Below are 24,658 nucleotides of genomic sequence, written 5' to 3'. Positions count from 1 at the left end.
GTTCGAGCCCCGTGGCCGGCGAGGGCCTTTCTGTGCGGAGTTTGCATGTTCTCCACGTGTCCGCGTGGGTTTCCTCCGGGTGCTCCGGTTTCCCCCACAGTCCAAAGACATGCAGGTTAGGTTAACTGGTGACTCTAAATTGACCGTAGGTGTGAATGTGAGTGTGAATGGTTGTCTGTGTCTATGTGTCAGCCCTGTGATGACCTGGCGACTTGTCCAGGGTGTACCCCGCCTTTCGCCCGTAGTCAGCTGGGATAGGCTCCAGCTTGCCTGCGACCCTGTAGAACAGGATAAAGCGGCTACAGATAATGAAGATAATGAGATGAGATGAGATTAATCACCATCACCAACCAATGTGATGAAAGAACCTCAGCTGATAACAAGCACATCATCAATGGAAATGTACAGATCACAAAAAAAAAAAAATCTCAGGCCAACTAAAGCTTGCCATATTTTTTTATGACAAAAAGGACAGCTTTTAATGGCCTAAAGCTTTACTAAGACATGTTACTTTGTCCTTTACTTTAATTTCTCACCATACAATACAGGCCATATCAAACAACTGAAAACACAGGAACTTGTAGCAAACCGCGCAGTCTACAGTGCTGTGCAAAACTCTCAGGCACATGTAAAGAAATGCTGTCGACCAAAAATGGCTTAAAATAATGAACTCAAATGTTTAAAAAAAAAATACTATAAACAGTAACCAGTAAGCCATAATAAATTAAATAAAAGTCAATATATGGTGTGAGACGACCCTTTGCTTTAAAAAAAATAGTAGTCTCAGGTCCAGTGAGTGCAGTTTTATAAGGAAATGAGCTGTAGGTTTTACTGAGCGTCTCACAGAACCAGCCACAGTTCTTCTGGACACTTTGTCACACTCGCGTCTTCATTTTGCAGCAAAACCCAGTAGTCTTTGTTATATGTAATATGCTGCTCAGATACAGACATTTTTTTTTTCTGTAACATTTAATTTTGTGCTAGAAAAAAAAACATTTGGAACTCTAAAATGTTTTTCTACTGACTCGATAATGTAGAAGTCATAAAATATAAATCTATAACAAAGTTTGTATTAAAAAAAACAATAGAGTGCCTAAAAAGACTTTTGCACAGTATTGTATGTCTTCCTACGCCCATAGTCAGCTGGGATAGGCTCCAGCTTGCCTGCGACCCTGTAGAAGGATAAAGCGGCTACAGATAATGAGATGAGAATGAGATAATGAGATGTATGTCTTCCTGAATGTGAGTCAGCTAGACTGCCTGGTTACTGTTGGTGTGTATATTATGATTTTACATTGCTTTGTGTGTTTCATTGATCTCGTTGAGTTTGGGAGAATTCACGCTGGTCCCTCAGCTCTTTGTTTCCTCAAGCCCACCCTGTAGTGTACCTGTGCTTGCGAGAAGCGATGGTCTAGCCGGCGCCGCAGCTCCACAGCAAGATGCTGACGGCATTGGTGACTAGTGGCACAGCTGGAATGTGGATTATATCTGGCATGAGAGCAATTACCTTTGAAATGACCTAGAACATCATGTCAGTATGGTTGGATGGTATACTTAAACCGTGTATACCTTACTTATACCCCTTTTCCACCAAAGCAGTTCCAGGGCTGGTTCGGGGCCAGTGCTTAGTTTGGAACCGGGTTTTCTGTTTCCACTGACAAAGAACTGGCTCTGGGCCAGAAAAACCGGTTCCAGGCTAGCACCAGCTTTTTGCTGGGCTAGAGGAAAGAACTGCTTACGTCAGCGGGGGGAGCGGAGTTGTTAAGACGAACAACAATAGCAAGACCGCGAGAGGGCGCCATTTTTAAATAAGCGACGAGATATCATGGATGCAGTAAAGCAGCAGTCATCCATTATTGTTGTTGTTGTTGCTGCCTCTTCTTCTTCTTCTCCGTGTTGTTGTTGTTGCTTCGATGTTCACGCCAAGGTTTATGCAAACGCAGCGACGTAACTGACGTATACAGTGATGTAATGACATGGCTCTCCTTAGCACCGCGAGCTATGGAAAAGCAAACTGGTTCTCAGCTGGCTCGCAAGTTGAACGAGTTGTGAACCAGCACCAGCACTGGCCCCGAACCAGCCCTGGAACTGATTTGGTGGAAAAGGGGTATTAGGGCATTATTTCGGCAAACGTTGGTCCTGATGCAGACTTGAAGTGTTTTTATTTGATACAGTCTTGTTCGAAAAAGAAATAAAAATGAAACAAGAAAACAGAGTCATCTACCGTATATCCCCTGCCCTATATACCAACTATATGCCAAGTTTCTAGATATTATTTGTCATATTTTTCAAGTTCTGCTGCAGGAAACAAACCCTACCTCTTAACACTGACCTCAGCAGCCCATGGCATAAACCCACCGGACCTTTGGTCCAGGTGAGCTAAAAATTAAAATTTCTCACCTTTCTTAGTATCAAAAGGCACATGTAGATTAGATTAGATTAGATTAGATTAGATTAGATTAGATTAGATTAGATTAGATTAGATTAGATTAGATTAGATTAGATTAGATTAGATTAGATTAGATTAGATTAGATAAAACTTTATTGATCCCTTTGGGAGGGTTCCCTCAGGGAAATTAAGATTCCAGCAGCATCATTACAGATAAACAGAGGAAAGAAATAGAGAGAACTTCTAGATAAATTAAGCATTTACATATACAAATATAAAAAGAATAAGATATGGGGAAGAGAGGAAGGGGGGAAGGAGGAAAAGGTGGGGAGAAGGGGGGGGGGGGAGCAGCAGCAGGAGAGATATTGCACTTTATATTGCACATTATATTGCACATTGTCCAGTATTGCTTATTGTCAGGCTAGGCTACTGCTCCTTCCCATCCTCTGTCCTCCTGTTCCCCCTCCTCCCCCCCAGAGAGGAGTTGTACAGTCTGATGGTGTGAGGGACAAAGGAGTTTTTGAGTCTGTTCGTCCTGCACTTGGGAAGGAGCATTCTGTCACTGAACAGGCTCCTCTGGTTGCTGATGACGGTGTGCAGAGGGTGACTGGCATCGTCCATGATGTTCAATAGTTTGTCCATAGACCTCTTCTCTGCCACCGTCACCAGAGAGTCCAGCTTCATGCCAACCACAGAGCCGGCCCGCCTGATCAGTTTGTCCAGCCTGGATGTGTCCTTCTTGGATGTGCTGCCCCCCCCAGCACACCACGGTGTAAAACAGGACACTGGCAACCACAGACTGATAGAACATCCACAGGAGTTTCCTGCAGATGTTAAAGGACCGCAGCCTCCTCAGGAAGTACAGCCTGCTCTGTCCCTTCCTGTATAAGTGATTGGTGTTGCAAGTCCAGTCCAGCTTGCTGTCCAGCCACAGCCGGATGTACTTGTAAGAATCCACAGCCTCCACCTCGACTCCCTCGATCAGAACTGGTCGTGACCTTGGTCTGGACCTCCCAAAGTCAATGACCAGCTCCTTGGTCTTCAAGGTGTTGAGCTGCAGATGGTTCCTGTTGCACCAAACGGCAAAGTCCCTCACCAGGCTCCTATACTCCTCCTCTCTGTCGTCACTGATACACCCAACGATGGCTGTGTCATTGGCAAACTTCTGAATGTGACACAGCTCCGAGTTGTAGCAGAAGTCCGCGGTGTACAGGGTGAAGAGAAGAGGGGCCAGCACCGTGCCCTGGGGTGCTCCGGTGCTGCTAATCACAGTGTCAGACGTGATGTCCTTCAGCCTGACGTACTGCGGCCTGTCGGTGAGGTAGCTGGAGATCCAGGTGACCAGGCAGGGGTCCACTCGCATCCTGTTCAGTTTGTCCTGAAGCAATAGGGGCTGGATGGTGTTGAAGGCACTCGAGAAGTCTAAGAAGAGGATCCTCACTGTGCCATTTCCCTTATCCAGATGCGTATCAGTAGTTTTAAAGATATGGCCCGGAAACGAAAACATGACCGGACGGACAGATGTAACCCGTTTCTATGTCCCTCGTCAAAACAAAGCTTATATAACAAAAACACTAGACAGAAACATGCATTTATGATTCCATGGCACTCATAGTTCTGCCAATGTTGTAACGTGAAACAAAACATATCGTCTCAAATACAGTTATTAATGAACAAACAAGAGTCATCAAGAGATGACGTATCCTCCCAGCCCCCGCATGAAACCCCACTCACGAAAAAAATAAAAATCACAGAAATCCCAAAATGTCAAAACGCACAACTCGTCCAGTCACTTAACATAACTGACAGGTTTTGTGAAAAAAAAAAAAAAATCCTAATAGTTTTTGAGTCATACTCTGGAAACTAAAATGTTTACAGACGGACAGAGAGCTAGCTATACCTGCCCAGGTTATATGCCGGGGGGATAATAAATAATGGTTAAGCATTACAAGGTAACTGTTGACATCATTACACGATGCAACTTGGATTTCCCGACCTTTGTAAGGAAGAAATTCTATGAAACTGGACCTTCATGAAGTCAAATAACCCTTTCTACCACAGTAGCTAGTTAGGTCTGAGGGTTATAGAGTTTTTTGAGCTGCCGAAAAGGAAAAAAAAAAAAAAAGACCAGTGCTCCTTATTCTACCAGGGAGAAGAGCTTTATATAATCTCCATGTGAGAGCGATGAGGAAGTGTGGCAGACAAGAACAAGATTTCATACCTCTTACCAACCAGGCAGAAAAATATCCTGCTATATATTATAAGCTTTCTGTTTGACGTTCATAGCTGGAGGTGAAGGCACAAACAACTTTTATACCACCTTCAAATGAAACACTCTAGGCAGTATTATGCAAAAGAAAAAGGGAAAAAAATGATACGTGAAAAATCCAAAGATCCAGCAGTGACAGGGTGAAATAATCATCTCAGATATAAAAGAGTTTGTCTGAGACTTTTCCCCGAGGCACTTCCTATGACAAATAAATTATAGAGATGGAAGGATATAACATATGCAATTATATTATATCTTTGTGAAGACATGCTGAAAAGTACGGGTGGTTTAAAGAATTAGTCAAAAACTCTTAATCTAATTATGTTATGCCAAACTGCAAGCACTTTAGTGAAGCTGAAACGTCCATGGCTGTAGACAGAAAGCTGATGCACAAATGTTTCTGTTGGATTCTATGCAACAATTACAGATCTTATGATACCTTCAGTAATAGTGAAGAGACTATGATAAAGGTAGCAGATACCGCCTCAGAGTTGTGACTAGCAATGACAGGACATTTTTTAAAGTAGTTGTCACAGTGTTGTGCAATGGATCAACTTAGAGTGTGAAGACCTGACTTGAAAACTTGTTTAATTTTGTAAATATGTCTAAAAAAAAAAAACAAAGTTATGAACATTTGAAAATCCAGTGTTTTATAAAATTTCCATTTCTGTCTGTTGCCCCCGGTCACAAACCAGCAATCATTTTCCATTGATTTAATTTTCCATTCATGAGAAAAAAAAAAAAAAAAACTCAATCAGAAATGAACCCTCTGGGGTCTGAGGGTCTTTTCTGGCACTCTAATGATTTTGGCATGCTCTGATTTTGTTATCGATTTCAACAAATCTAAGCAGTATTTTCAAAATCATATGACTTTTTTGTGTTCAGCACAAATTCAGCTACAATAATATCTCTGTAATATGTATGTCATGATTGTACTTAACCCTTTGATGCAACACACCCCTTCTAATGCACAACATGGGTCAGAAATGACCCGCATTCATTTTCCAGGTTATTTCATGCTGACTGAGTTTTTCTTTGCTCTATCTTTTGAAATCAATTTATTTTATGATTGAATATTCCAAGTATTCTTTAAATATCTTGTTTTTAATGACCACAAATCATTAATTTAATTTTTTCTTTCCTACTTTATGAACAAAAATACTTTTTATATTACTACACATGGGTCATCCAAGTGTGATTTAAAATTAAATGTCTTAATACTATAATAATAATTTGTTTCAAGTAATTACTTTAGCAGTGAATGGCGCCAGTTATTTATTTATTAACTATGTAGTTAGCTAAGCCAACTACAATAAAATTAGCTAACTAAAGTAGAATATGTCAACAGCTCAGTAGCTAATAGTAATTACTTGTAACTTTCTGACAAGTAATCTCCTCACTCTCAAGGTAACCTAAACATAATCAATTTTTTTCTAAGGTAATGTTAGAACAATTGAAAAACATTACTTATAAATTTAAGGAAGGAAATTATAAATTTCCTTCTGCTTAACTCTGACAAGACTGAAGTACTTGTGCTAGGACCACATACAGCTAGAAGTAAGTTTTCTGATTACACAGTAACTCTGGATGGCCTTTCTGTTTCTTCACGTGCAGCAGTAAAAGACCTCGGAGTGATTATTGACCCCAGTCTTTCATTCGAAACTCACATTGATAACATCACCCGGATAGCTTTCTTTCATCTCAGAAATATTGCAAAGATAAGAAATTTAATGTCATTGCATGATGCAGAAAAACTAGTCCATGCTTTCGTTACCTCCAGGTTGGATTATTGTAATGCCTTACTGTCTGGATGTTCCAATAAGTGCATAAACAAGCTCCAGTTAGTTCAAAATGCAGCAGCAAGAGTTCTTACTAGAACTAGAAAATATGACCACATCACCCCTGTCTTATCCACACTGCATTGGCTCCCAATCAAATTTCGTATTGATTATAAAATACTACTATTGACCTTTAAAGCACTAAATGGTCTCGCACCACAGTACCTGAGTGAACTTCTGCTCCTCTATGACCCGCCACGCCTACTTAGATCAAAAGGTGCAGGCTATCTGCTGGTACCTCGTATAGTGAAGGCTACATCAGGGGGCGGAGCCTTTTCTTACAAAGCCCCACTGTTATGGAACAGCCTTCCAAGTAATGTTCGGGAATCAGACACAGTCTCAGCATTTAAGTCTAGGCTGAAAACATATCTGTTTAGTCAAGCCTTTTGTTAATGGTGTTTATGAGGTAAAGGTGTAGATCTGGAGGGTCCTCAGACATAGAGTGTTTTGGTAAACTGGGATGTATGGATGCTGTCAGTCCCCACTCACTTGCTCACTCGAGTTTGTTGACGGTGTAGTGGCTGCTGCTTTATGTCCCGGGGCTCCCTCATGCCTGAGTTACCTTCTGGCTCTCTCCTTTTAGTTATGCTGTCATAGTTAGTTGCCGGAGTCCCTGCTTGTACTCGGTGCAATATGTATACTGTTCCTACTTATTCAGGTGACATTAGGCATACCTAACAACCTGTGTTTTCTTTCTCTCCCCCCCACCCCAAATCTGTCCCTCTGAGCTGACTCGCTATCGTAGCCTGCAGGGAATCGGCCGTCAGACATTCTGTCGCATGTCCCAGACCCGGTGAAATGTAACTGAATTGTCTTGGCCAGGCCTAAGGGTCCCATCTGCATCTCATCATTGCTGAGGAGTGTGCTCCCATCACCCAATCAAGCATCCAGCCAGAGCAGGTCATGATATATTTTACCATATTAGCATGCCATTGTTGTGTGTTATGCCTGATGTAAAGACTCTCGTCTCTGCGAGCCTACCACACAGATTTAATACTTGTCATTTTTAGGGCATACCTAACAACGTGTTTTCTTTATCTCTCTCTTCCCCCCCCCCCCCCAATCTGTCCCTCTGAGTTACATGTTGATCCTGGGATTGAGATGCTGGCCTCTTCTGCCCCTCGGACCTGCTTGATCCATCCTGGTGCCCTGTGTCTGGTCGGAGTTTTATCGCCCCGCTCCTGTGAAGGACGGCCCCATGAGGACAGTTGAGGGTTATACCTGTTAAAACTGTTAATATTATAGTCAGGCTGTCTGTTGTTGCCCAAATGAGGATGGGTTCCCTTTTGAGTCTGGTTCCTCTCGAGGTTTCTTCCTCATGTCGTCTGAGGGAGTTTTTCCTTGCCACCGTCGCCACAGGCTTGCTCATTGGGGATAGATTAGGGATAAAATTAGCTCATGTTTTAAGTCGTTCAAATTCTGTAAAGCTGCTTTGCGACAATGTTTATTGTTAAAAGCGCTGTACAAATAAACTTGATTTGATTTGATTTGATTTACTTCCATGTATTAGATGGGCAAAGGGCGCTGTGCTGAGCTGTGAAATGTCTGACACAAGCACAATTCACAGTTCCCACCAAACGCTGGAGTAAATGCATGCGGGTCGGTTCTGACCCATGTGTGTAAACTTGATGTAGAATTACAAAAGCTGTGTTTGTTCATAACTTAAGAAAGGAAAAATAAAAATGATGATTTGTGCTAAACAAAAACAAGATATTTACTGCATATTTGGAAAAGTAAATGACAAAATGAATTTATTTCAAAAGTATATCATAGAAACACTCAGCCGTACATGAAATAACCTGGAAAATGAATGCAGGTCGTTTTTGACCCATGTTGTGCATTAGAAGGGGAGTGATACAAAAAGGGTTTTTATTCAAAAAGTAAGAAAGGAAAAAATAAAATAAGGATGTATGATGATCAAAAACAAGTTAATTGAGAAATACCTTGAATACTGAATGATGGAATTAATTTATTGCAAAGATATAGAAGATAAAAACTCAGCCGGGTCACTTTTGACCCATGTTTTGCATCAAAGGGTTAAAAAAATAACAGATAAATGAAGATGTTGTAAAAAACAGTTTTAGAACTGTGTTGGAATGTGTGAAAACATGACCTCACCCATTGTGTCGAACTGTTTTGATCACCTGAGGTGATTCTGTTCAGTTTGAGGAATGTATCAAGCACAAAAACTTAAATCTGCTCCAATGATTTGGACAATTAACTGGCCATCCAAAAAAAAAAAAAGTCCTATTGTTTTGGGATAAAGAGTTGGCAGTGGGAGGGGGATTCAATGAAAAGGGTAACAATTTCCATTCCATTCAATGAGAAGAGTGAAAACCGCTCCCACTGCCAACTCTTAATCCCATCAGGTCAAGTCACAATGGATAAGGTCATGTTTTTGGTTTTTTTTTCCCACATATTCCAACACAGTTCTAAAACTGCTTTTTACAAACAGCTTCATTTATCTGCTATTTGACTTTATTTTGGTATTTGACTCTATTCAGGGCGGCACGGTGGTGTAGTGGTTAGCACTGTCGCCTCACAGCAAGAAGGTCCTGGGATCTAGCCCAGCGGCCGGCGAGGGCCTTTCTGCGTGGAGTTTGCATATTCTCCCCGTGTCTGCGTGGGTTTCCTCCAGGTGCTCCAGGCTAATTGGTGGCTCTAAATTGACCGTGAGTGTGAATGGTTGTTTGTCTATGTGTCAGCCCTGTGATGACCTGGTGACTTGTCCAGGGTGTACCCCACCTCTCACCCGTAGTCAGCTGGGATAGGCTCCAGCTTGCCTGCAACCCTGTACAGTATAAGCGGCTACAGATGATGGATGGACTCGATTCAGTGGGTCTTGAAATGAACTCTTGTACTGTTTTACTCAGTTCAGAGCCACAACTGACTCTGTTACACAATTACTCTGTAATTTTGCTCCCACTCCAACTTTTACTTTCTAAACTCAAAATCGAGCAAAATTGACTATTTTTGAGGAAAATACTTTTAACTCTGGAAAAACTGCTTAGTCATTTTTCCTGTGTATACACTACAGCGTGCGCATATCAGCCGATCTGCTCATAATAAATTGTGACACGGAGCATGACTACCGTAATGATGGTGGTGCTCGAATGCGCTGTGTATAAATAAGAGGCTCAAACTTTTGTTAATTCTCTTCAAAACAGTATTACTGATATTTACAAACCTTCTCATATTTTCCTCCATGAAAAAAATATTAGGAAAATCATCGATTTTTAGGAAAGATACAACATTTTCCTCAGTGATCTGATGTTTCGCGGGCGCTAGACAGCAAAATGTTCAGGTGATTTTATTGGAAAAACAAATCAGCATGAGTGATTCGATCACTAGATGGGAATCATGAGTTTCAAGCTGATTGAACCAACAGTGAGCGAGCTGGAAGTAACAACAAAACACACGGACCGGTGACAAACATCACTAAAAAACCCAAGATGGCGGCGCTCGTGAGTTTGGTATACTGCATCACACAAGGTTAAAAAACGCTTCAAGTAAAAGCTCATCACAACGCAGCACAAAATTACGGTAACAATATATTCCGTAAATGTTATTTATTCTTGAATCGACACTAGCTTTATGTAGATCAAACACTTTTAAATGTCTTTAAAGGCTAAATGAAAACATGCCGTTCTCCCGTACAAACGTCTAGGACGTTCATCAGCACAGTGGTACGCTGTCAAGCCTAATGTGACGACGTGAATTGTGGAAATGACCCTGAAACGGCTAAGATTTGCTCAGCGTACCATTATATATAAACGGATAATTTTATTTAAAGTAATGTGACACACAAGCATACTTTATATCATTATATACATATACGGTTACATTATGCATATTTCCAGAAGCGGTGAGTTGCAGAAAGCTGTAGTTTGTTTTACTTCAGATCTGAAAAGTCTCTTTCTGACCCACATTTTCATGTCACATTTGGCCAAGTGATAATTTGCTGCAAATGTAAAAGCCACTATGTTACAGAAATCACTGATATTTATGAAATATAGGATTTAATATGCAGATATATTATTAATTATTATTTTTACAGGTGTTGCTAGTTGGTAGTTGAACCACTAATCATGAAAACCTCATCTGTATATTTATAACCCAACTGTCACATTTCTTTTTTTTTAATTGTAGCTTTTCAAAATGAAGCAGTAAACTAAAATTTTGCAGCATTTCAGTAAAATGTATGTTTCATTTATATGAGGAAGTTCATTAAAAACGATGGAATGCAAGTTCTCCGTACAGCGTTCGTCTCTTGATGTACAAAAAGTACATAAATGCAGCAAAACAATATTTCCGTAACATTTATGTCATGTCCGTCCACTTTGTTTTGTTCCTGATTTTTTTAATTTTGGATTTACTGCATTAATATTTGTACTTAAGGACACAACTAAATACAGTAGGTATAAGTTTATTACTAATATTGTAATGGCGGTGACGTATTTGATGGAATAATCATCCATCGTCACGTCCGTCCACCAATTTTTATAATTTCTTTCAATGTCCTTTATAGTTCAGTTGAAGATTTTTAAATAATTAATATTAGTCAAATACAGTGCCTGTTCATAAAAAATGTCAACAATATTCTCAGACTATAGATTACATGTATTATGCAAATAGAATACTGAAGTTGCTTTCTGCCAGTTTACAGTGATGGTGTTATTCTAGGTAAAAATTCAACAGAAATTAATACCTAAAGGAATTTTGTGTTAATAGTAAATTATAAATGTTAGATTTAAAGCCATGATTTAAGTTAGTTTTATAGCTACAGAACGTGATTTAGGATTGTTAGATTTAACCAGTCTCTTCAGTGTTGAATTTGAAATTGAAATGATTGAATGTTAGATTTAAAGCTGCATTAAGTGATTTAAGTTAGTTTTGTAGTTTTAGAATGCAGAATGTGATTTAGGATTGTTAAGACCAGGGGCGATTCTAGCATCTGATCTTTGGGGGTGCTTAGCCCCCAGAGCTGACAGAGGCACCTGGCTTGAACGACAGTGTTTCCACGTTTATTCCGCATTTAGACTAGACTTAACTAGACAAGAAGACTAGACTAGACAAGACTAGACTTATGCAATGTTTTAACAGAAGCTGACCCAATAAACTATGATATCTACACATTTACAACCACTGACACAAATATTTACATTATATTTTTATCTAAACAAGACCTACTACTGCATTTGTAATGTTGGAGCTATTCATTTTGAACAGTGGTAATTGTTAATTAATGTGTTATTGTGTATTGTGTAATGGCATATTGACCAAGGTATTTGTTATACAATTATTACCTGAGAATGAGATACAATCTGACTGGGATTGTACTGTAAACCTTAAATTTACGTGGTCATAATTCCAGACTACGTGAATGAACATTCACTAGCCAGCTAACTTTTTAATTAATCGAGTTGGCTGTGTGGCCTCACAACTAGGCTTGGCAAGCTTTGAAAATGTAGGCTATATCCAAACCACACTCACTGTCCCGCCAGACAGTGACCAGGGTTTGGATTTGTGAATGATAAGCAAACGTAAACGCTATGTTACATTAAATAAAATTGACTAACACACAGTGGTCTAGCACCGTAGCACTTGTACAGCTCTGCACAAAAGTATCTCGATATGGATGATAAATGTCGTTTTTATCATTCTGTTCATAGACCAGGGAACATCAATATTGCATTATGCATATTATTGTGTTGTGTTTAACAATTGTAACTCCAGTCCGTACCTTCACATCTCGCTATGCCAGTGATACTCAGGTGCTACTTCGAGTTCCTCATCGGCGTGGAATCCAGTTAAAAAAAACACCATGTCGTAGCAAGCACTCGCGCGGACAGGCAACCCAATCAGAGGGGACGCAAGGAGGAGAGGGATTTTACTGCTCATAGAACTATCACGTAACAGGTGAATTCAAGAACACATACACACCCGCGCACACATTCATTGTGCAGTGCGCAAGGGCACTTATTTCTGAAAATTACGTCCAAAAGCAGTGTTTTTGAGGGTGCTGAGCTAGGGGGTGCTGAGCTCGTTTTTGGGGGTGCTTGAGCACCCCCAAAAATAGGCTAAACACGCCCCTGGTTAAGACTTTATGAATTTAATATTTTAGCTTCTTAGATCTTATTCCTGTATAATTTCCTGTAAAGTTACTGTGTGACCTTCCTCCAGTGAAGAAGACACACACTTCTTTGCTAGACTAGACTTAAACATGTCTTTATTTAAAATTGTAAATGCTGAGTTGCGGAGTTGTTAAAAAAATATCCGTTGATATGAAATGCATATACAGGATTGCTTATGATTGATCCAAGGTTTCACTTATATTGATGGAATTACTTATATTGATGGAATGCACGAAGGCATTGGTCTCGAGAAGTTGACTGTTCCAGCTGGGGGAACCTTTACAATAAATGATACATCTAGTATCTTTTATCATTTCCATGCATGAAAGAGAGAATATGTGGTACTTTTACTATCTGATGGTTTAGTCAATTAATCTGTCACGTCCGTCCACCAATTTTAGGCCAATTAAAATATCTGTGTAAGGAAAAATGTCAGTCATTGATTATTAGAAGAACACTGGTATGCTATTTCTTATTATCTCTAATAGATATTTTTGTCACAGAATGTGACTAAAGTCTAAATTATGGGAAAAACAGAGGAGAAATGACGGAAAGCGGCTGAAAAGAAAGCAAGGTGGAGAATGAAAATAAAAACTGCCAACAATGAACAATATCAAAGTATTAAAAGAAAAGACAGAGCAAGGAAACAAAAAGAACGTCAAAAGCAACTTGCGGAATCACAGTTGGAGCAACGGAGAGAAAAAGAGAATGCGCCAACAAAAGCATAGAAACAACTAACTTAATGAATGTGAAAAAATCTTTCAAATAATATAAAAAAAGTCTTCAAACCAATGTACTGTAGATGGCTTCCCTAAATATAGTTTCTTGCTATTATCCAATGATATCATATAGCACAGAGCTCAATTTCATTCTAAATACACTGTAAGCACCTTAATATAAAATGTACAGTTTTTCGTTGCAGTCTTTTTGAACTGTATGTTTGTGTGCTGATTTCTTTGATGAATTTATTGAATAAAGTTTTTCTACAGATAAATGATTAGTCTAGCTATCTCTCACATTGCTATACATCTTTCACATGCATATTGCAATTTATACTAATTCCGTTTAAGTATATCTCTAGTTTGTCACATCCATCCACCAACAAAATATAGATCATATGTGCTAAAATCACTGGATATATTTTCCGAAATGTCGAGCTCATGCTGTCTTGAAATGTATTGTGTCTGTTTTGGAGAACATTAAACAATATTTTAAACATAGTTTGATGCATCTAAGTTGACTTTCATTTTCTTGTAAAACTGCCCACCAAATTGGCACCCAAAGCAAATTTTAGCCGGAAATCAAATTTGGTGTTTCAGAGCTGTTTAGACTTCTTTAGACTTACACTACCGTTCAAAAGTTTGGGGTCACCCAGACAATTTTGTGTTTTCCATGAAAAGTCACACTTTTATTTACCACCATAAGTTGTAAAATGAATAGAAAATATAGTCAAGACATTTTTCTGGCCATTTTGAGCATTTAATCGACCCCACAAATGTGATGCTCCAGAAACTCAATCTGCTCAAAGGAAGGTCAGTTTTATAGCTTCTCTAAAGAGCTCAACTGTTTTCAGCTGTGCTAACATGATTGTACAAGGGTTTTCTAATCATCCGTTAGCCTTCTGAGGCAATGAGCAAACACATTGTACCATTAGAACACTGGAGTGAGAGTTGCTGGAAATGGGCCTCTATACACCTATGGAGATATTGCACCAAAAACCACACATTTGCAGCTAGAATAGTCATTTACCACATTAGCAATGTATAGAGTGGATTTCTGATTAGTTTAAAGTGATCTTCATTGAAAAGAACAGTGCTTTTCTTTCAAAAATAAGGACATTTCAAAGTGACCCCAAACTTTTGAACGGTAGTGTACAGGGCTTTGAACCAGAATTTTTTTCCTATTGGTTCGTTCCGAACAGAAACGGAATTTTAACGTTTCCGGTTTTGGGTTCCACCATTAAATAGGCGTTCCCGAACCGGTTAGAACAAAAAAAATTTTGTTCCCGTAACGGTTAATTACGTTCCCTGTCAGCTGTTTAACAAATGGCTATAAAATTATGTCTCTGTCTCATCCAGCTTAAGCTAAATGTAGGCTAATTCTATTACAACCTTCATTAAATAAGACAAGAAATAATTCAAAACAATTATTATTTCAAATGTTGGCGATTTGGATTCTCAGTATGTCTTCCCATCTACACAAACAGAAAAAGTGCCAAAAATGAAAGATAATTCGTTTAGTGTGTTACCAAAGGCTAGTCAGGCCCTATGCATTGATAGGCTAACAGAGGTTAACGTCATTTAATGTTCGCGAGCCTCTCATTAACGTGGACAAATATATTGATATCGTGTTTGAAATTGACGTTTTCGAACAACGACAGACTGCAATATTTACCTCTTATTTAAGATGTGGAGACGTGATAGTAGTCCACCCTCCCGCTCTCTCCATTCAGTCAGCGAATGTCACACAGGAAGTGAACCCCAGCGGGTCATAGAAACTTGCACAGGAGAAGAATGACTTTTTTATTTGTAGGCTACGGAAACTTTGAGGAACGAAATAAAAACCGGTATTAGCCGGTTACCATTATTTTTAATAAGCGTTTCTGTTCCGGAACATAAAAAATAATAAAGTTTCTGGTTTCGTTTCTGTTCCATGTGAAATAGAAAAAGTTCCCGGTTTTCGTTTTCGTTCCTTGAACCGGTTCAAAGCCCTGGTAGTGTATGGTAACAGTCTGGGGGTGGGAGAAGAAAAAAAAAGTTTGGGAGATATTCTCATTTTAATTTTGTAGTTCATCACTCTTGAGAAAATGATTATATTTGCATAATTATGCAAATAGTACCTGATAAAATTTAGCTCTCGTTAAACTTCATTGTTCTTCCATATTTGGCGAGTTTGTTAAGCTGCCCTTGAGTGTGTTTAAATTGGGTGGGGTTGTGGCGCATCTAATAGCGTTACTGTATAAAAGGAAATACTGTATGCCGACACACGGACTCAAATCAAGGCTCTGAAACTGCTTGTAATAACATGTTCCTACCACAGAGGGCTCCAAATCCTTAAAAGTTGCATCCTGCTGCTTTAACCACTGAACCACTGAAGCTGAAACACACTCACCAGCCTGTGCGGTGCTGACACTGATGTTGGCCATCTGCCTCGCCGCTCGACCCATTCCCGACACTCCGTTAACTGCCTCAATCTGGAACGTGTAGTTCGAGTTGGCCACAAAGTCCTGCACGGCGACGGAGGTGCGCGTCAGGCCCATGGGCGGCGGCACGAAGCGCACGTCACCATTGCACGGTTGGCAGGCCTGGCCTTCGACGCTACAGTGCTGGCAAAGGACGTTGTAGGTTACGTCTTTCCGGCCGCCCGTGTCGCTGGGCGGAGCCCACTGCAGGAACAGTGCCGTCTCGTTCATGAGGTACACCACGTTACGTGGAGGTGAGGGAGGTCCTGAGTTATAAAAAGGGCCTGGTTAATATTTAAGGTAAAAATTCACAATATGAATATTTCAAGATCAAGTTTTGCCTCCGATCCTAAAAACAGGGTTAACTAATGAATGACGTTTTGCTTAGATTTAATAATGAAGTATTGGCACCCCTCATTTAAAAATTAATATATACTGAATATAAAGTAAATGATAGAGCTTAAACTTTCAGTAAGTACTGTATTTTTCATAATAAAACAGTGGTTTCAAAATTATCAGCACCTCTCAATCTCAAATACAACTGGGTCCATAAATATGTGGACAGTGGCACAATTTTTGTACATGCAATGGATTTGAAATGAAGCAGTCAAGATGTGATTGAAGTGTTGACTCCCAAGGGGTTTAACAAAAAAAAATCATTAACTGTTTAGGAATTACGGCCATTTATTTATTTTTAGACAGAATCCCTCCATTTTCACAGGCTCAGAAGTCATTGGACAGGCTGCCAATTATAAACATAAGCATTATTTTTAAAGCTGTACTTACTGCCTTTCAGATTTTTCAAGTGTAGGTCATAAAAAGAATTTTCCCTGACACCAAATTATTTTTGTTTAGTGGACTGAAAGCAACTGAATTCAAATCACAGACTTCCAATTTTATTAGTTTTTTTTTTAAATAGAGCAATTAATGAATGTAGGGCCATGTGGCCCTAAATTCATCTCATCTCATTATCTGTAGCCGCTTTATCCTGTTCTACAGGGTCGCAGGCAAGCTGGAGCCTATCCCAGCTGACTACGGGCGAAAGGCGGGGTACACCCTGGACAAGTCGCCAGGTCATCACAGGGCTGACACATAGACACAGACAACCATTCACACTCACATTCACACCTACGGTCAATTTAGAGTCACCAGTTAACCTAACCTGCATGTCTTTGGACTGTGGGGGAAACCGGAGCACCCGGAGGAAACCCACGCGGACACGGGGAGAACATGCAAACTCCGCACAGAAAGGCCCTCGCCGGCCACGGGGCTCAAACCCGGACCTTCTTGCTGTGAGGCGACGGCGCTAACCACTACACCACCGTGCCGCCCTGGCCCTAAATTCTCCGCTATTTTTTCCTGCTTCATCATGACGCAAAACAAGATACTACGTCATGCATCACGTCACGTGGTGGGCTTTCCCTGTTCGCTCAAGGCATTGTGGGATACAAATTTGAAACAAGAGAGAAAAATGGAGGACGTGAGTGCAAATGAAACATGACAGACCGACTGCAGTAACAGAAAGCGAGAAGAAAAGACGTTATGTTATATATGAAGGAAAGGAAACGCAGGACCAAACTAATAAATATCGGCGCTCAGCGAGCACCTCGGTGTGATCAGCTGTTCGTTTAGTGACAGAATGATGGAACTGTCAGTGCACGGTCAAAGGTAAACCTGCGCATGCACACACACACACGGACTTCCTCTGTCTGCTTGACTGCGTGAAGAAGCGATTTCATGCACATTATTTGCTTTAATCCCCTCAAATGAAATAACCTCCCAGCCATAGAATGGCCTGATATTTTGTGAGATATTACAGAAATAAACATCTCTCACAATGACCAAATTTCACAGGGAACTAAATTTCACCAATTTTATGAAATCGAAAGGCCGTCTAGCTTTTAATACTTGGCTGCAAATACTTTTCAGTCAAAACGTCTGGAACCCATGGACATCATCAAATGGTGATTTTCCTGCCTTGAGATGCTTTGCCACACCTCTACTGTAGCCAACTTCAGGGCTTTCTGCCTACAGTTTTGTCTTCAGTAAGTGAAAAGCATGTTCAATGGGGGCGGCACAGTGGTGTAGTGGTTAGCACTGTCGCCTCACAGCAAGAAGGTTCTGGGTTCGCGGCTGGCGAGGGCCTTTCTGTGTGGAGTTTGCATGTTCTCCCCGTGTCTGCGTGGGTTTTCCCCATAGTCAGCTGGGATAGGCTCCAGCTTGCTGGCGACCCTGCAGTTACGGATAATGGATGAATGGATGTTCACTGGGTTGGGGTGAAGTGACTGGCTCAGCCATTACAGAACATTTCATTTCTCTGCCTTAATAAGCTCTTGGGCTGCTACAAGTTTATTTTGGTTTCATCTGTCCAAAGCATCTTGTTCCAGAAACAGGTAGGCTTTTTAGCTAAGTCTAATCTGGCCCTTCTCTTTTTGACTGTTACCAGTGGTTTGCATCTTGAGGTAAACCCTCTATATTTACATTCATGAAGGTGCCTCTTGATTGTAGACTTTGACAATTACATTACATTACAAGCATTTAGCAAGGTTCTTATCCACAGCGATGTACGGTACAACATACCCAGAGCAGCCTGGGAAGTCAGGGGTTAGGTGCCTTGCTCATGGGTACTTCAGCCATTCCTGCTGGTCCAGGGAATCGAACCGGCAATCTTTTGGTCCCAAAGCTGCTTCTCTAACCATTAGGCCATGAAATTAACCCAGACAGGACACCGATGTGGTCTTGTCACCCTGAAGGGGTGACAGACCTACCTTCTTGAGTGTATTCTTATCTTGGTGAGATGTTCTGAAGGAGTTTTTCCTTCACCAAAGAAAGAATTATATGATCATCCACTTTAGTTGTCTTCTGTGGTCTTCCAGGCCTTTCGGTGTTGTTGAAGTCGCCAGTACATTCCTTCTTTTAAAGAATGTACCGCATTGTTGATTTGGCCACTCCTAAAGTTTCTTCTATCGATCTAATAGGTCTGAAGGAGGCCTCATGATGTTCTCCTTCACGTACATCAACATCTCTTTGGACCGCATATTGAGAGCTCCCATGAACAGCTACCAAATGCAAATTTAATACTTGGAATTAGGGATGGCGAAAACTAAAAAAAATCTTGACCGACCACCGAGCCTCATTAGCCGGTTAAAGTCGGTTAACCTATGAGTTTAAACAGGGATGCAAACGGCGCGCCTTTTGGCGGATGCCGCCTTTTTCACGGCTGAATCGTGCCGATCCGATTTTTTTTTTTTTTTTTGGGGGGGGGGGGGGGGGGCGTTGGAGTGTCTGAATAATTTAATCAGAGTAAATTCTGTATTAAAATTACTCATCTCATCTCATTATCTCTAGCCGCTTTATCCTTCTACAGGGTCGCAGGCAAGCTGGAGCCTATCCCAGCTGACTACGGGCGAAAGGCGGGGTACACCCTGGACAAGTTGCCAGGTCATCACAGGGCTGACACACAGACAACCATTCACACTCACATTCACACCTACGGTCAATTTAGAGTCACCAGTTAACCTAACCTGCATGTCTTTGGACTGTGGGGGAAACCGGAGCACCCGGAGGAAACCCACGCAGACACGGGGAGAACATGCAAACTCCACACAGAAAGGCCCTCGCCGGCCATGGGGCTCGAACCCAGGACCTTCTTGCTGTGAGGCGACAGCGCTAACCACTACACCACCGTGCCGCCTATTAAAATTACTAAATAAGCAAATGCCGTTACAGTCCATGAAACATAGTTAGTATGAGAAGAAAACAGTAAATCAGAAAGCTGCGCACGTTTTTGTGGAAGCTGCGCAAATGTGCGCAGCTTTCTGATTTACTGTTTTCTTCTCATACTTCCTATGTTTCATGGACTGTAACGGCATTTGCTTATTTAGTAATTTTAATACAGAATTTACTCTGATGAAATTGTTCAGACACTCCAACGCCCCCCCTTAAAAAAAAATCGGATCTGCACGATTCAGCCGTGAAAAAGTCGGCATCTGTGCCTTTAGTTTGTGTGGAGAGATATGATCTGCAATAACATGCATTGTTGGCTACAGACCGAAACATACTTTCAGAATGCACTGGCCAAGGCAGGACTAAACTCGATGTGACTTCTAATAATAATTAAAAAAAAAAAAAGAATAGTAATTTGTAAGCTAAAAAGCCTGTGTCTACACTTTTCTTTCGCCGAGTCGCAGCTGTCTTCAACTGGGGCGGGAGGGCGGGACATGACTGAATGGGTGTTTCTGATTTGTCAGCTGTCGTCCTTACACCACATGGCATGCCCCAAGTGTTTACAACACAGAATTCCAGGTTCTCCGCTCCAAAATCGGCAGCTTCAAAACGATTGATTTTTTTTTTTAACCGACAACCAAAAAAAATTAACCAGTTGACGTTGATTCGGTCAACCATCAGTCAAACGGTCATCGGTTAGCATCCCTACTTGGAATCAACTAAAGGCCTTTTACCGCCTTAATCTGTCATAAAATAATGGGAAAACAGGCCATAACTGGCCATGAAAATGCTTCGTCAATTGTCTGATTACTTTTGAGCCTGTAAAAAAACGGACTGACGATGTAGAAATGCCTGTAATCTCTAAACGGTTAATGTGACTGAATTAAAGCTGAAAATCTACATTTCAATCACATCTTAATTCCTTAATAATCCATTTAAATCCATTGTCATGGTGTAAGGAGGCAATGTTATGAAAATTGTCGCTGTTCAAATACTTATGGACCTGACTGGGTTTCTTTCTTTCTTTCTTTCTTTCTTTCTTAAATACTTTTTTTTTATAAGAAGTTGAGAAAAAACCAACAACAACAACAACTAGGAACACAAAAGAATAAAGCAGGGTGAAGCAAGGACAAAAGACAGAACAATTATAACATACAATAGCAGAAATAGAACTCGGAGTAGCATGAGTCTATCCACTGAAAGGTGCAATAACAGAGTCTAGACAGATTATTAGATAGAGTGTACTGACGTGTGCAGGCGGTGCTGGGTGGGTCTTTGCCCGCTCTGTAGTAGCCTTTCTCACAGGGGCACAGAGCCGACGCCTCTGAGTGGCTGAAACTGTGTGGAGGGCACTTAGAGCACTTGATGTTACCTGCGAAGGCCTTGTAGAAACCAGCTTTACAGGCTGTGAACACACACAGTGGGGAAAAAACAAACCAAAAAAAAAAAAAAAACAGCAGTTGAGAGCATCTTCATTAAATGTGAAATGCTTTTATGTGACTGTTCATTGTGCTGCTGCTGTGACACCAAACCCTTACGGTGTTTTGATAAATAGCTGTTTGGAGATATTCAGACCAGGAAGTGAATTCTTAAAGGTCCCATGGCATGAAATTTTCACTTTCTGAGGTTTTTTAACGTTAAAATGAGTTCCTCTGACCTTCTTAAGTCACCCCAGTGGCTAGAAATTTCATAATGTGTAAACCAAACTATGCCCAACATTTGAGAATGGCGCGTCAAAACGGCGCGTTGATAAGCTCTTCCCTTTACTACGTCAGCAAGGGAGATGATCCCCACGCCCCCCCTCTGGATTCCCACCCACTGTATGGATTGCCCCGCCCAGTTGTAGTGAGGAGACCATAGAGGACACAACAACATGGCATCACCTAAGCGAGCGAAACATGGAAATTGCGCTGTACATGGATGTGACAACACAGAAAAGAGTCTGTTTTTACTGCCGACGGGAGAGCCCCTGAAGACGCAGTGGCTTAATTTTATTTACTTCAATAATACGCCGTCGAGTCTACCTAAGACGGTGTATGTTTGTCGGAAGCATTTTAATGAGGAATGTTTCCACAACTTGGGACAGTACAGGGCAGGTTTTGCACATCAACTGTCACTGAAGCCTGGGTCCGTACCAAGCATCCCTGCCGCATCAGCAACAAACACCGAACAAGTAAGTGTATAACTGTTAAGTCGTTTTGCCGTGTTTTAAAATCGGTGCGTTAGCCTAGCAATGGCTACATTAGCTGTGCAGCTAACCGCTTCCTGCAGTTAGCCAGGTAATCTGCGCTACAAAACCAAAAAGCATGCAGCATGCTCTGTTAAACTGAGTTTAGTCTGGAAATTGACTGTAACTTATGAGCTTATGTTTGACTATTGCTCCGCAATGCATGTCTTCTGTTGGATAAGCGATATGTTGCTGTAGTTGCTGCTTCTATCCTCTTTGGTTATGGAGTGCGTGTTCAAGCCTAGGCTATTATACGTTCGTAAACTACCACTCCGAACACTCTCACTCTCTGTTCTCTGTGTCACGTTGAGTTTACGAAAGGAGTCCGAGGGAGAACGGGGTTTTGTCTTAGCAGCGTGGCTACAGGCGCTGATAGCAGCGAGTATGTGTGTGCGCAGCTTGGTCAAGCCCCTCCCCCTCCCCCCATGGCCCGCCCCCACCCTCTACCCTTCCCCGCCTCCTGCTTCTCATTAGCAAAACGACGCACTGGGAAAAGCGCTGAAATGGGGCTTTCTCCCAGGAGGCTATATTTACGTGCCGAGGGTTCATTTCGAGAAAGGCTGCGGATATAACATCCGGAAGGCTCCGTGAGCCCGTTTAAAGCATCAACAAACCACCATGCCATGGGTCCTTTAAAATAAAGGGCTCTGAGTAAATAGAATCAATACGTTTTGTTGACGTACAGAATTTCAACATGGATGACTGTATATCTTTAATGCGTCACTCCTGGCGTAGTGAGTTATTTGTATGAGACTCAAAATGTCTGAGTTCAAGGCTCAGGTTCAAGGTTTCAGCTTTTAAAACGAGTGTATGTAATGCCTTATTGTAATGCTTTAAAATGAATATATATCATTAGTAACGACCAAAATGAATTAATAAACGGGGGGAAAATAATATTAATTATGTTATGTTATTATCAAGCCCAAACTAAACTATCGATAAATCGCGGCGTCCGGATCCCGGAAAAAGGCAGCCTTGCCCCAGGGCTAATCTTGCACGACGTTGCACGTGGAACCCCGATTATTTGGGTCATTTTCGTTCATCTGACTCCGTGTTTGTTTACTCGCTGAAATTCGATACTGTTCTTGGAATCTTACAAAAATAACGATGGGAAAGCGCTGCGTTGTGTTTGGATGTTCAAATCCATATACAACAGGACATTCAGTTCACAAATTTCCGAGAAATGACACTAATCTAAAGAGACAGTGGGTGAGGTTTGTGCAAACGAAGGAGGCAGATTTCGTGTCGATTTCCTACTACTACTAATAAATCTGATTCATCAAGTGTTCATCACCACCAGAACGACAACGTGGGAATTACTGGAGCAAAAAACAACCCATTTATTTAATTAATGATTTGATCTGACATTTGGACCGTTTGTCGATTGCCCTATTATCACCGGATTCATATTTTCTTTCAATAATTACACTGAATAAGTGTACGCTTTAAAGATATTTCTGCATTTATTGAGGTACATGTAAATATTCTCCCTGTATTTTGCAGCGGCCAGCTAATAGAATAAAAATCCACAAACTAATCTGTGTTTCCGATTCTCTCTGGCTGGTGGTGCGCTATCGGCGGTGAACGGGACTGTCGTGAACTGGTGTCTGTTTCTCGTCTTGGGGGCTTGAAAAGAGAACCATTTACCCCGGAATACCCTTGATAATTATCTGCCCCTTCATCCGACATATACGTAAGAATCCCGATCCCGATCAGAATTCTCTCCAAAACGTGATTTCATATAGAGACGGATATAACCACTGCTGCGCACGGGAACAAAATCGATACCCGGATTGTTACACGTGTGATGTCACGCACCCCTTCGGGATCTTCCGCTTCAGTATCGGCAGATTCCGTGAAAATCGTCTGATCTTATTGATTTTCCATTAATTTATGGCCTTTTGGCTCAGCTATGGCTCGAAAACACATGGTCAATCAACATAATGATTGTTGCTCTGTACAAGGAGAAAAGTGTGGTTTAGGGGCATTACATACACTTTAAGTCTGATGGCGCATATAAACCAGATGTGATAATAATAATAATTTGACTCTAATAAAAATTCAGTTTGCGTAAACACACTGATGTGAGAGAAGTTCTGCTCCTGAGCTCCTCCATGTTCTTGTGGTTTCTTCAGGACTTTGGAAAAGTGTAGATGATTCCATTCATACTACGATGCGACGCTATACTGCCACGATATCCAGTGATGTCTACTCCGATTATAACCCAGACTTACCAGCCATTAAAATATACACCAAAAGAACCGTCCGTTTCTCCCGAATTAAAAAAAAAGCAGATGAATCAACAGACAAATTAATCAAGAATGATTTGCAGATGCTAACTGACAACGATTGCAAGCTCCGCCCCTTTTCCTATCTTACATTCTTTCGGCTGAACTCAAACGCAAGTCTCGCTTTCTGTCAAAGTAAATAGAGAACGCTGAAGTTTTTTTTTTTTAATGTTAAATAAATAAATAAATAAATAAATAAATAAATAAATAAATGTGTTCAGTTTAGCTAACATTAGACAAGTAAAAGGTTAAAGGTGCTGACTGCAAAGTCATCTGAAAATTAAAATTTTTTTTTTTTAATTGTGTATGTCATTATCCTCTGTCTTGCAAGAACAATATTAGTATGCGGACGAACGGGATGTGATCATTTTGATATCCTAAGGGTCGCTTTTCTCTGTTTTGGGACTGTTTTCCGCCCTCTTGAGGTAAACAGTACAGCCCTACAGAAACAGGAAACAAATGAACGCGAGCACCTTTAGCGACTTAGCATAACTATGGAACTGCGTCACACCAAGATGGTGATGTGCAGAAAACATCGTGACTCTGCATTGATCTCGGAGAGTTTTGAGTCGCAGGGATGTAATTTGACATTCGCGAATAGATCCG

At 40.9% G+C, this 24,658-nt stretch overlaps 1 protein-coding gene across 1 annotated transcript in view; it reads right to left on the bottom strand.

Moving 5' to 3' along the window:
• epha6 (eph receptor A6) overlaps window positions 1-24,658 on the bottom strand; it is a 458,837-nt gene that overhangs the window by 161,262 nt on the left and 272,917 nt on the right. The window contains exons 5-6 of the mRNA XM_060899014.1: window positions 20,787-20,942; window positions 15,742-16,077 (exon numbers count right to left, since the gene is read on the bottom strand). Coding sequence (XP_060754997.1) covers window positions 15,742-16,077; window positions 20,787-20,942 — 492 coding nt within the window. The remainder of the gene's footprint in view (window positions 1-15,741; window positions 16,078-20,786; window positions 20,943-24,658) is intronic.

Source organism: Neoarius graeffei, chromosome 18 (assembly GCF_027579695.1).
Source record: "Neoarius graeffei isolate fNeoGra1 chromosome 18, fNeoGra1.pri, whole genome shotgun sequence".
Lineage (NCBI taxonomy): Eukaryota > Metazoa > Chordata > Actinopteri > Siluriformes > Ariidae > Neoarius > Neoarius graeffei.
Note: the sequence above shows the minus strand (reverse complement) of the source record. Positions and strands in the feature narration are given on the sequence as shown.